The 13,913-nt window shown below is 43.0% G+C and overlaps 1 protein-coding gene and 1 non-coding gene across 7 annotated transcripts in view; both read left to right on the forward strand.

Moving 5' to 3' along the window:
* Nucleotides 1–13,913, forward strand: part of PHF20 (PHD finger protein 20) — a 146,541-nt gene that overhangs the window by 129,850 nt on the left and 2,778 nt on the right. For all 6 annotated transcript variants that reach the window (XM_077872953.1, XM_077872957.1, XM_077872955.1 and 3 more), the window contains 3 exons: nucleotides 736–931; nucleotides 6,434–6,839; nucleotides 8,765–8,948. In XM_077872953.1, coding sequence (XP_077729079.1) covers nucleotides 736–931; nucleotides 6,434–6,839; nucleotides 8,765–8,948 — 786 coding nt within the window. The remainder of the gene's footprint in view (nucleotides 1–735; nucleotides 932–6,433; nucleotides 6,840–8,764; nucleotides 8,949–13,913) is intronic.
* On the forward strand, nucleotides 5,352–5,458 carry LOC144298938 (U6 spliceosomal RNA). Its single transcript, XR_013365772.1, has one exon. It is a non-coding gene; the product is annotated as a U6 spliceosomal RNA (small nuclear RNA).

Below are 13,913 nucleotides of genomic sequence, written 5' to 3' on the forward strand. Positions count from 1 at the left end.
GTCAAATAAGCAAGATGTTAGCTGGGCATGACTGCTCTTTGACAGGGGGTAGGGGTAAGGGGAAATACGGTAAGCAACCAGTATCTGGAAACTTATCTGGGAACCAGTTAAAAGCATTGAAGAGGCTTTCTTACTTTGGAAGGTAACATAAGGCCTGTCTGAGGGGAGTGAAAAGATGCCAGTCCTTCAGAGACCTTCGAAAATAATGCTCCAGAGGGGATCTAGAGCAGAGATCATAAGACCAAAAACTTGGATGTTTTCCAGAAACTGAAAGGAGGCCACTGTAAGGATAAAGCAAGGAGGGCAGGAAGGAGCTGGGTCTTGTCAGCCTCATTAGGCTAGTGTTAGGGCCTTGGCTTTTTTTCTTTTCTTTTCTTTTCTTTTCTTTTTTCTTTTTTTTTTTTTTTTTTTTTTTTCTGTATTCAGTAGGAGGTCATTGAAGGTTTTAAATAGGAGGGTACGACGATGTGATTTAAATTTAAGGAGATACCCAGGTTCCCACTTCACCTCTGGCCCGTTCTAAGATGTCAGAAAATATAGGTCTTACTGCCTTATTCCAACCCCTGGTAGAGAGCCCAGAATATAGTAGGTGCCAAGTACATGTTTATTGGATGAATAAATAAAATGAACATACTGGTCCATCCTTCCAGTAATTTATGTGATAATTGTGCAGTGATGCAATGGTCTGTGTTTCCTTCAGACCAAGTATTAACTCTCTGATTGTCACTGCTTTAGGTCAAAGACCTGGCTTCAAGTACTGGTATGACAAGGAGTGGTTGAGCAGGGGACATATGCATGGCCTGGCATTTTTGGAAGAGAATTACTCCCACCAGAATGCCAAGAAGATTGTGGCCACCCACCAGCTTCTCGGAGATGTGCAGAGAGTGATCGAGGTTCTGCATGGCCTCCAGCTCAAGATGAGCATCTTGCAGTAAGTGTGGCACCTCCAGCTTTGGGGATGAGTCTGATTTGACATGGTCTGGTGGGGGAGGGGGCGCAAGATAAATTTGAGATTGGAAAGCCACAAAATCAGTAATAAGACCAATGAGTTTGAGACTTTTACTAAAAAATTTTCAGCTATGTCTCACGCTTTTGGCGAAGATCAAGTGTAGTGTCTGTTCTTAGCGGTTTATTTTTTTATTTTTTAAAGATTTTATTTATTCATGAGAAACACACAGAAAGAGAGAGGCAGAGACATAGGCAGAGGGAGAAGCAGTTTCCATGCAGGGAGCCTGATGTGGGACTCCATCCTGAGACTCCAGGATCATGCCCTGAGCTGAAGGCAGGTGCTTAACCGCTGAGCCACCCAGGCATCCCTGTTCTTAGCAGTTTTATATCTGATACATCCTCTGTCTGAGGACAATATATTATTATTATTATTTTTTAAAGATTTTATTTATTTATTCATGAGAGACGCAGAGAGAGGGAGAAGCAGAGACACAGACAGAGGGAGAAGCAGGCTCCATGCAGAGAGCCCAACGTGGGACTCGATCCCTGGTCTCCAGGATCATGCCCTGGGCTGACAGCAAAGCGCTAAACCTCTGAGTCACCCAGGCTGCCCTGAGGACAATATATTAAATGGATTTTGGAACTAGATGTAATAGGAGCTTGTTCCAGCCACTCCATGCATTGACCTGATAATTGTAGTATTTCCAGGAATGTTGCACCCCCTTGGGGGGAAAATGTCAGTTACATGATAAACATTAAAAAAAAAAAAAAAAAGAACCTTATTTAGGTAGAATTTATATATAATTAAGTTTACTCATTTTACGGGTTCATTGAGTTTGGACAAATGTATTCACCCTAGTAACCACCACCATAATGAAAATACGGTGTATGCATTTATAGTTTAGTATGTATTGTTCTGGGTACAGTTCTGAATTTTTTTTATTGTGGTAAATAAAATATGCATAATATGAAATTTATATTTTATAAAGAGTCTTACATGTTTTTAATATATAGTTCAGTAGTGTTAAATACATTTATCTTGTTGAAACCAGTCTCCTTAACTCTTCATCTTGCAGAACTGCAACTCTGAATTGGTTAAACAACTCCTTTCCATTTTGCCTCCTCCCTGCCTCTGGGGACCACCATTCTGCTTTGTGTTTCTATGAAACTGACTACTCTAAATGCCTCATATAAATAGGATCCCACAGCATCTGTCTTCTTTGTTATTATTTCAACTCACTTAGCATAGTATCTTCAAAAATTCATCTGTAGTATGGCCTGTGTCTGAATTTCCCTTTTTAAAGGCTAAATAATCATCTGTTACAGGTAATGCTGCATTTTGTTTATCTGTTCATCCTTAACACCCTTGACAGTAAACAAAGTAAGATTAAAAGCTGCTGGAAGAGATAATATTGGCAGGCCTGCTCTCCAGCCTAATAGTTCCTCAAAAGTCTTTCTCTTAATGGCTTGCTTATGCAAAGAATTTTAAGTGTTCTGGAACTGGACTTCTGACTTTTAGTGTCTAGAAGTTTGAGGAGTGAAATTGAGTGTAAATTCCCCTTCCATGGTTGCATTCTGTGTGTCAGATGACCCAAGTTCATGTAAGTTCTGAGAAAGACATGTAGCTCTTACTGGGGTCTCTTGGCTTTTGTAACCTACTCCCATTTTACCAAATAGGAGATCTGAAGCCTTATATGAGGCAGTTGCTCTCCCATGATTACCAGGGGTAGAATCAGGTCTAGAACCCCAGGCTTGGCTCCTATCAAGTATTTGTCCTCACCTTTCTAACTTCCTTCTCAATGTTCCATGCATTTTCCAGCAAGATTTCCTTTGTGTAAGTTAGTCCTGGAGGCCCCTCAGCAGCAGGCTCAGTGTCAGAGCCCTGGGATGGTGGAACGGGGGTTTTGCTTTCTCTTGCATTCTTGTGCATATAGGCCTGGTGGCTTCAAGAACTGGCAGGACAAGGAGTGTTTGAGCAAGGTATATATATTGGTATATATATATACCAATTCAGACATGGTATATATATTGGTTTGGGTATAAGCTAAGGTACTGTAACAAAGACCCAAAAAATAGAGGCTAAAAAAAAAAAAGAAATATTCTTTGTCACATAATGAATGGTCCATGGGTAGTAAGGGATCCAGGCTAGGCAGATGGCCTTTTTTCCAGGATTCCACCTCTGTGGCCTTGGGGACTTGGGTTCCTTCTGTCTTATGGCTCTGGCATTCCATTGGGGTTCTTCTCACCTGCGTGGTTGAAACAGCCTCACTGTACCTCAACTGTTCCAGCCCCCAGGTGGGGAAAAAGAGAAACAGGGGAAAGCAGGCAGCCTTCGTGAACACACCTAACTGAAGAGAAGGCTGTCCATGTGCTCTGTTTGAACCCAGGAGTAGGGAAGGAGGTGGGTATAAGAGAATGGGAAGATAATTGCTGGGGAAGTTAGCTGTCACTGTGACAATAGCTGTTGAAGTGAACTGAATCAAGTGACAGCCCTGGATAAGGTATCAGAGGTAAACTTGGGGCACCTGAGTGGCTCAGTCGTTAAGTGTCTGACTCTTGATTTTGGCTCAGGTCATGATCTCGGGGTCGTGAGATTAAACCCCATGTCAGGCCCTGTGCTCAGTGGGGAGTGTCCTTGAGATTCTTTCTTCCTCTGCCCTTACCCCCTTCACTTGTGAGCACTCTCTCTCTGTCAAATAAATCTTTAAAATATGTCAGAGACAAGCTTTTCCTCACATTTTATAAAATCAGAAAACTTTATCCCAAATTGATTTCTTCTTAATGAGATGCCAGAAATTGAAGCTGATAGAAGGTGGTCTGTGTAAGGGCCGGGAAAAACCTCAGGTGATGCTCATGATTGTAAACTCTGCTTTATTTCTTTTCATTTGAGGATGCATTCGGATGGTGTTTTCTTTTTTCTTACTGAAATACCAGTGCTCCTGGCTCTATCCCATGTTCTGGAACCTTTTCTATTCTGAATTCTCCTTTAGGTCCTTCCTCTTTATAGCATTGACTTTGTAGTGGAATTAAATCTGACTTTTCCTAGCAATTCAGATGAAGGTATAGGGAGATCTTGTTCATCATTATATGTGGAGAAAAGATCCTGGTGGGGTGGGGGAGTTGGTCCCATTATGTCTGTGTACACATGAGTAGTCTCTGTTGTCACAAGTTCTGGGTCCTCATTCTCAGAAATGCTGTTCCTAAGTGGCTTGGCAGGTTTATTTTCAAAGGCAAACTATAACTGGTAGTAACCTCAGAGCATCTATTGTCATTTAAAAAGTAGCATATGTGGTTGTACATTCCTTCTTCATAAAGGCCAGGAAGTTATCTTTGTGTGGAAAAGTAGCTGGGGCTTCAGGTATTACCTAGGAGGGCAAAGATTCTAGGAAGGGGGAAGCAAAGACTTGTGATTTTCATGCAAGAGAAGGTCCGTACTGGAGCCTATATGCTCCAGTTAACAGATTTCAGACTATAGTAAACCTGAAAGTTAACAATGACTCTCACTTCCCCTGATTCAGAGGGATGTCTGGCATCTTGTATTCCTGGTACAGATTGTGATACCCTACCAGCAGTGGTCCAGGGACCTACTGCCTTGACTTTGTTGTTTCCTGTCCTTCTCCAGTGGATAGGAGGGGTTGTTGGTGATCGGTGGAGAGGGCGAGCTAAGAAAGGACACTTGTAGCCCTTTGAGAGCAGAATTTTAGGTTCTGTAAGATCACTCCATGCTTTCACGTATGGCCTATTCCATTTGTGCAGGACAGCTTCAATCAAGTGTATGTGGAGGGGTACCCATATATTGGGGTTACTGGTGAGTAAGCTTGTGCTTTCAGTGTATTTCAGCTGGAGGCTGGAAAGGTGCTATCGACTGTATCATGGGATGATTCTTCTTTATCTCAATCACATGGGATTGTTCCAAGCGTCATAGGATGTTAGGCATCCTTGGATTCAGTGAACTAAATGCCAGTAGTACCCGTCAGTCATTGTGGCAATTAGAAAGGTCCCTACACATTTCTGAGGGTCTCTGAACCGAATGTGAGTAGCACCTGTCTCTCTCCAAACACCCCCTAGAGGGCACTGCGCTCCCAGCGAGGAACTCTGGTAACCGATAGGCCTTACTCCAGAAGCCCACTTTTTTTTCCTTCCCTCCCTCCCTTCCTTTTTTCCTTCTTTAAATTTAATGATCAAAGGTGATAGTGGAAGTTTTGGATAGTACAGAAGAGTTAAAAGGTGAAGTTTATCTAGGGTAGCTTTTAAACTGAATAAAATGTATATCCCACAGTGAGAAATATGTTTTATATTCCTCACATATATAAAACTGAAACTAAAATTTCAGTCACTGTTACTTAGAATGGTACAGTCTGATATTTCCTATTCTCTTTTTCCTTTTTCTACAATTGATTATGGTGTTCGCTTCAGCAGCACAGAGACTAAAATTGGAACAATACAGAGAAGATCAGCATGGCCCCTGTGCAAGGATGATGCACAAATTCGTGGAGCATTACAAATGATCACGAGCCAGTAGATTAATGTAATGATCCTCCATTGGGTCAAAACTCAAACAGTGAACGATTCTGGGAAACTAAGGTGTTAACACAGTTTAATGTGCACATATTTATAAGCAGAGCTTTCAACAGATTCTCAAAGGAGTCTATGGCTCAAAAAGGGATTAGAATCCTTGTTCTTTAGTAACAAAGTTTTCTCCTTGGAATGGTGAGAGTAAAAGATTTTAGAACAATTTAAAAAATCTTTTATTAATGGCTTATATGTAGGTGACTTTGATTCCTGCCCCCTTGACCCATTGTCATTGCATTTTTAAAAAGATTTTATTCATTTGAGAGAGAGAATGAGAATGAGCAGGGGAGAGGGGCAGGTACAGAGAGGGATATGCAGACTCCCCACTGAGCAGGGAGGCCAGTGCTGGACTCGATCCTAGGACCCTGAGATCATGACCTGAGCCAAAGTCAGACTTAACCAACTGAGGCATCCAGGTTACTGAATGTAACTGAAAGTTATTGCATGCCAGGATTATCATGCCTGCTTATTTGGTTAGTTTTAGTAACTCACATTTGAAGAGTACTTTGCTAACAAACTACTTTTTTTTGGATTAATGCACTTAATCTTTACCAAAGTCGTTGGCTAAAGGCAGACAAATACTTAGCCTAGTTTTGCAGAGGAGGGAATGGGAATGAGTCTGGCTGAGTGACTTAATACAGCTGCACTGCTGATCAGTGGCTGAACTGAAATGCAGTCAAGTCTTCTGACTCCCAAGTCTAATCTTACCATGAGTGTTCACAGCAGGAGCTTGCCTGCCCGTGATCTCCTCAGAGACCATGAATTTATATTCCCTTTTGCTTAGCAAATGGTGGCTTGTGGCCAGATGGCCCAAGTGGGGAGTTCTTCTTCCTATTGGGAGAGTGGGAATTGAGAAGCCACTGCAGTGGTCGCAGTTACTCCAAAGCCCTTTCTGTGTTTGTCCTCCCAACAGAAGCAGGGAGCATCCTGATCTGCAGCTGTGGTGTCAGCCTTGGAAACAGCACTCAGGGGAGGGGAGATCTCATTCGAAACACATCCACGTCACTGAAGCCAAGAGCAAAGAGGAAGTCCTGAGCTATAGAACTTTGAATGGGGCAGTGGAGAAGCCCTTGCCCCTCCCCATACCCCGGTCTATGGAGGAGTCCTATATTACTAGCGAGCATTGTTATCAGAAGCCCCGTGCCTATTACCCTGCTGTGGAGCAGAAGCTGGTGGTGGAGACTCGGGGCTCTGCCCTCGACGATGCAGTCAACCCCCTCCATGAGAATGGTGATGATTCTCTCTCTCCACGTCTGGGCTGGCCTCTAGACCAAGACAGGAGTAGGGGGGACAGTGACTCCAAATCTAGCTCCCTAAAGGTATGTGGCTCACTTGTACTTGTTCTTAATTTAGTATTTGAGTGCTTGAGCTCCACTTGTAGGGTTCTGTGGAAGATGCTTTTTTTTTTTTTTTAAGGTTTTATTTATTCATGAGAGACACAGAGAGAAAGAGAGGCAGAGACATAGGCAGAGGGAGAAGCAGACTCCATGCAGGGAGCCTGATGCAGGACTCGATCCCAGGTCTTCAGGATTATGCCCTGGGCCGAAGGCAGCGCTAAACTGCTGAGCCATCCGGGCTGCCCTGAAAGATGCTTTTTGTAAAATTGTATTTAAATTTGCTTATCATAGGTGTTTTCTGGTCAGTTAAAATGGTTGTAATGTCAGGAGAGCCCAATTAAACCAGAGATCACAGGTTCCAGGAAATGCCCACAAAATGACATAGTCACTAGGGGTGGGAGGTGGAGAGGTGGGAAGAATTGAGAAGGATAGTGTTGACACTTGATAAATGGAAGTTAGGTAGGAAAATTGTTTTTTTTCTTTAATGGCGTTTATGTTGTAATTGCACCTAGCTGCTAAGTCTTAGCATGAGCAAAGAATGAGTCAAATGTTTTGTTAGGCATAAGGTTTTCAGTACAATTGTATGATAGCTTTACTTTGGCTTTTAACTTTGTAGCCCTGACATAAAAACAGTCCATTTCGTCAGAATATTTAATGGTTTCATCAGCTTGCCCAAGAAAAACTCAGTTTTTTGTTACTCGAACCATGCTCTTCTAGAGCCTCTTTGTGTCATTTTCCTGCCAATATTGTCATCTTTAACTGTTCACTTATGCCCTTCTGTCCTGTCCTCAGTTGGTCAGTGAGGCTTTGTGTAATTGGAGAGCTTCTCCACCATCATCATCCTTCCTTTTAAATTTTCTTTTAAATTTTACCCTGTGGCTGGCATCATCAGCATTAGATATGTTACTGCATGTTGCCAAGTGGGACATCCTAAATGATAAGCCACTCACGGGTGGGCACTGTACCTCTTTCAGCCTGTCCCCTTGCCAGTGCTGGTCATGGTTGGTGAGGTTGGTCTTTGGAGACAGACCCAGTGTCATGTCTGGGCTTAGCCATTTACTGTGTGATGCTGAGCAGGTCAGCATCCTTAGATGTGTCTCTTCACCTATCTGTGGGAGGGGCCAGTGCCCATCCCTCTAGTTACTGTGCAGTGTGTCTGCGAAAAACCGTCAGTACAGAGCTTTGCACAGTCAGCTCTAATAAATACTAGCTCAACTTTTTCATTTCGAATGAATGAATGAAAGGTTGAGATCACAAACGGTAGAAACCATTTGTGATCGTAAAACTAGGCAGATTTCCTAAAGACATCTGCCACGTAATAAAAAGTCAGAAAATACGAGGCCTAAACAAGGCAGCTAGGATTAAAAATATCTTTCATTCATGGCAAGCTGACCATAGGCCAGCATGGTGTTTTATAAACCTTATATATTTCATTCTCATGAACCTAAAAATTGGGTTTCACTACTTGCATCTTTCCCATAAGAGAACAGAGGCTCAGAGAGGAAAAGTAACTAATCTAGGCTCACACATTCAGCAAGACAAGAAGCTAGGACTTAAAACTAGTTTGTCTGAGTCCTGCTAAGTAACATACTAATTCCTGTCTGCACCCATCCTGTTCTACTCTGATCTCAGGGCTCTAGAAGCCATTCTGTGAGGCCTATTTTGGGTCTGGAGCATTGGGCCAGTCATTAGGAAGCAGTTGTGAGGCCTCTTGATGCCCTAAGGTGTTTGTGATTGCTGCCCCAGGCATACTTCTGCCTGGTGTCCAAGACAGGAGAGGGAGATAGATAGAGGTTTGGAATATTCAGACTGCAGCTGGTTTTTCAGATGATTGCAAACACTGGCTAGTTGGAGAATGGGCTGGGAGCAGTCTCCACACAGTAATTTAAATACCATTCCATTCCTAGGTGAGAGAATATGTCTCCAAAAAGGTCCTACCCGAGGAAGCCCCTACTCGGAAGCTGCTGGACAGAGGCGGAGAGGGGCTGCTGAGCTCCCAGCATCAGTGGCAGTTTAACCTGCTGACCCATGTGGAATCCCTTCAGGACGAAGTCACGCATCGGATGGACTCCATTGAGAAGGAGCTGGATGGTAGGGCTGCATCTCTGGCTCTCCCACAGATGCTGCATTCTTGCCTCTTTTTTTTTTTTTTTTTTCAGCCTCCTCCACCCACATCCGCCCCCTCAGGCACCTAAGGTCTGTGTGATGTCAGGAGTCCTTAACTTACCTAGTGCCTTCTGCAAAACAGAGTGCAAAAGTGTAACTAGACTCTGCCTACAGGCTGTGTGCAACCTGAGCAAATCTTTGCCGGTGGAGTTCCATGGGGAATTTCAGCTTGGACTTAATATTGTTTTGGATGTCTTTGAGGATTAATCTGAAGAAACCTTTTATTTTGGCCTTTCATCAAATCTAAACTGAAGCCTTCTCTTCTTTATCAGTAGAGGTTTAAGAACTTGACTGAGTCATTTGGGTAACCCTGGGTATTTCTCCCAGGTGTTAGAGGTAGTAGATGGGCCTGATGATCATGCTCAAGTTTAGTCTTTTTTGATCCCTAGGAAGTTGCCAGCTTGTTTTTTTTTTTCTTTGTTTTTTTTTTTTGTTTGTTTGTTTGTTTGTTTTTAAAAGATTTTATTTATTCATGAGAGAAAGGCAGAGACATAGGCAGAGGGAGAAGCAGGCCCCCTGCGGAGAGCCCGATGTGGGACTTGATCCCAGGACCCCAGGATCACACCCTGAGCAAAAGGCAGATGCTCAACCACTGAGCCACCTAGGCATCCCGACTCCAGCTTGGTTTTTGAAGACAGAATTCCTTGATTGTTCACTTATTTCTTATTTGTTGTTTTCATTCTTAAAATGGAGCCAAATTGAAAAGTAAATATTCCATTTGAGGAGTCTGAGTATAGTCAGGCTACCACTACTCTAATTGAGGATATAAAATTACTTGTAGGATGCCTGGGTAACTCAGTGGTTGACCATCTGCCTTCAGCTCAGGGCATGATCCCAGTCCAGGGATAGAGTCTCACATCGGGCTCCCCGGGGAGCCTACTTCTCCCTCTGCCTATGTCTCTGTCTCATGAATTAAAAAACCAACAAACTACTTGCATGAAATAACTCAGAAAGATGCCATACGTTATATAGGCTAGAGTCATGAGGTGTGGCCATAGCACATGCATGGCCAAGGCCCTGCCAAAGGTGAAGTATGGCAAGGGAAACAGTAACAGGAAGGCTTCCTGAAACTTCTGGGTCTGAAGCCGAGCCTTGAGGAGAGTTGAGGTTTTCTGTGGGAGAGGGGGTGACTCAGTGGGTGATAAGAGGACTAGCCTGACTGGGAAAGGGTTGTCCTGTGGGAGGAAAGTAAGAGAAGGACCTCCATGCTTCTGTCCTGCCGCTGAGGCAAATCTGAGGAACAAGGAATGGGAGACTAATTCAGAGTCCATTCTGAGGGCACTTCTGGAAGAGGGGTGTTTCTGTCTCTTGTACTCCTAAAAGGTTTCCTTGGGCTCCTTAGGATGCTAACTGATGCCACTATCTGAAAACCCTGCTATTCTCTAGCTGAAAGAGGATTGAATCCCAGACTGGAAATTATGGATTTTGAGAGAATGGCAGTAGGAGTAGGAGTGGCTCTGTGTCCCTGAGAGTAGGCTTAGCCCCGTGGAAACAGGGAGAGTGTTCTGTTGTTGCCAAAGGACCATGCCTCTGGGGGAGACATCAGAGTTCCCTACTTACTCACTGACTTGCCACTCCCATCCAGTCTCATGGCTGGTGTGGTGAGGAGGATAAATCTGAGCTCCCTTCTTTGGCTTTCCTGAGGGCCTTTTAGGTGTCCTACTGATCTGAGGTCATGTACTCTGTTAGTGTTCTGATACTCCGGGCTCTGAGATATGAAAATCAATTATAAATCTTAAAGATTTTCTTCAGATAAACAGACTTTTCCATTGTACTTAATTAAAATTTATCAGAATCCCATTTTATTCCAACTATAATAGGAAGTGTGAACTCTTTAGTTCATCCAAATACCATTAAGATAAACTGAGCTTTTATAAGAATTTGGATATAGTGTTCCTTTTAAGAAACAGCTAGTAAACTATTCTGTTGACTGATTTATACTTTAAAAGAGTTATTGTTTTATATTAACATAATTTAATAATTTATGTAGTTGTACAAACAGTTGTAAAAGCAAAAGATAAGATTTTTAATGACCATGAAAATATTGAATCTTTTAGCATTAGAAACATTATCTTAAGAAAAAATGTTACTTTAGTGAGCATTGGCCTCTATCTAGATGGTCTGGGAGAGTGTATATGAAATAGAACTTTACCTTTGTGACCTTCTGCCTTGCTTACAATCATTATACTCCTGAGAAGCTGTGAGCTTCCTTAAAAGAGAAACTTGGGGTGATGGTTCAGCCCATGGTACAGAGAGAAGACTGGCCTCCTGGATGCTGGAATCCAGAGGAGATGCTGTTGGTTTCCACAGTTCCAGGTCATCTTCAGTCCTGTAGATCTAGAGAGAACACTTCCACCTTAGGGGCTCATAACACTCCTTTTAACCAAGCCCAGAGACTACCGAGTGGCCTAGACTCTTCTGGTCTGCACACTGATGCTTTCTCCTTGTGCATGCCTTCTGGATCACCACAGTATTGGGGGCTGTCTTTGGTGAGCCTGAAACCAGATATGAAGTAGAGCCTATGCAGTTACAATGGCCTAAGAGAGGCCTCTCAGCAATTGTAGGATCATCTTGTCAAGGATAGACTAACATTCTGTGTTTTGAAAATCACCCAGCCAGTCCTCACTGCTGCCTTTTCTTTTCTCTTCTCTTCCCTTCCCTTCTTTCCTTCCTTCTTTTCTTTCTTTCTTTCTTTTTCTTTTTCTTTTTCTTTTTCTTTTCTTTCTTTCTTTCTTTCTTTCTTTCTTTCTTTCTTTCATTCATTCATTCATTCATTCATTCATTCATTCATTCATTCATATATTTGAGAGAGAGAATGAGCACCAGCATGGGGAGTAGCAGAGGGAGAGAGAGAAGCAGACTCCCCACTGAGCAGGGAGCCTGATGCACGGGGCTTGATCCCAGGACCCTGAGATCAGTACCTGAGCTGAAGGCAGACACTTAACCTAATGAGCCACCCAGGCACCCCGACTGCCTCTTTTCTACACTCATCCAGATGGGCTCTTCTGGCATTGATTTGGCTTTTTCTCCATTTATTCTTGTGCCCTTTTGCTGAGCAGTCCCCTGTCTCCTTCTGGTTTTTTTCCTTAAAGAATAACTGATGTATTGAAAATGGTCACTGTGGAGTTTTTCTTGCTCAGCAGGTCACTAGTCACTCTCATATGACTTTGATCCTTTACTCATGACTTTCAGGTTCAGGTCTGAGAGGCAGTCTTATTTTTCTTATTTTCAGGTCCTTGTAGTTGTTGGGATGAGGTGTAGGGGTTGTTTCTCATCCTTGGAACCCCTAAGTACCAGCAAGAAATCAGAGGGAGGTAGGTGAGTTCTGTGGAGCCTGAGCAGTCAGTGGGACACTTTGCTAGGCCATTCTTACACTTTCTCACTGCCTTTGCTGAGTGCCTGCTATGTTTCGGGCGCAATTGAGAATTAGGTATATAATGGGGAGCAAGGTGAACCTCTGCCCTCATGGAACTTGATTTTGTGGCAGAGATAGGTACTAATTAAATTTATCTGGGGATCCCTGGGTGGCTCAGTGGTTTAGTGCCTGCCTTTGGCCCAGGGCGTGATCCTCAGGTCCTGGGATGGAGTCCCACGTCAGGCTCCAGGCATGGAGCCTGCCTCTCCCTCTCCCTCTGCTTCTGCCTCTGCCTGTGTCTCTGCGCCTCTCTCTCTCTCTTTCTCTCTCTCTCTCATGAATAAATAAATAAAATCTTAAATAAAATAAAATAAAATAAATTTATCCCATTATATGTACTTATAAACTATGGTAAGTGCTCCAAAGGAGGAAAGCATGTGATCACATAGCACCCTTGATTTAACACAGTGACTAGTAGAGTTGGGAAGGGCTTCTCTGACAAGTAACTTAAGGGAACAAAGGATTTTGAAAGGTGAGAAAAAAGGTGGAGGGCTAGATCTAAGAAGGGAAAAGGATTATGTGTGAGGCTGTAAACTGAGGAACAGGCAGTAGGTGGGTCCTCTTTCTGTACCTTCAGCTCAAGGGTCCAGAAGGTGCTCAGTACAGGTTGGTTTATGAACTAGAAAGGTTACAGGCAGGCCAGGTTGGGCACAGGCCTCCCCGGAGGGGCCGGCTCTTACCAAAGATGTATGGTTCCAAAATGGCCTCTCCCCAAATGTCAGAGCTTTAGGGAGTAGCTTGGGAAAGAAAAAACATCTTCTGTAGAGAAATCCCTGCTCTCAGAGGCAAGGCAGCTTTTTAAGATACTGAACCAAGATAATCAAGGATATTAGTACCTGGACATCTTACATTAAATACTTAGAAAATAAAGTCATAATATTCTGTGCTACTGATGGTAGGAATATGAAGCAAATCTGAGTTTATAGTAATAAACACGGACTTTTTCAAGTTCCTTTAGATTCTCGATTTTCTTTTTTTTTTTTTTTAATTTTTTTTAAATTTTTATTTATTTATGATAGTCACAGAGAGAGAGAGAGAGAGAGGCAGAGACATAAGCAGAGGGAGAAGCAGGCTCCATGCACCGGGAGCCCGATGTGGGATTCAATCCCGGGTCTCCAGGATCGCGCCCTGGGCCAAAGGCAGGCGCCAAACCGCTGCGCCACCCAGGGATCCCTCGATTTTCTTAATAGGAGTCTAAAACACCAGGCTCACTGATTTCAAACAAGGGAACACCTTATAAAAATTGGGGAGTAACGTTGAGAAAGGTGGGTTCCTCAAAGCTTTCTAGACTTCAAAAAAAAAAAAAAAGCCTTCTAGACTGTAGAGCTGCACTAATACAGTAATCACTAGCTATATGTGGTTCTTTAATGAATTAAAATTGAATAAAATTTGAATTCAGTTTCTCAGGCACACGAACTATGTTTTAAGTGCTCAGTTAGCTACATGTGAGTAGTGGCTACTCTGTAGACAGCACA

This window comes from Canis aureus, chromosome 26 (genome assembly GCF_053574225.1).
Source record: "Canis aureus isolate CA01 chromosome 26, VMU_Caureus_v.1.0, whole genome shotgun sequence".
NCBI lineage: Eukaryota > Metazoa > Chordata > Mammalia > Carnivora > Canidae > Canis > Canis aureus.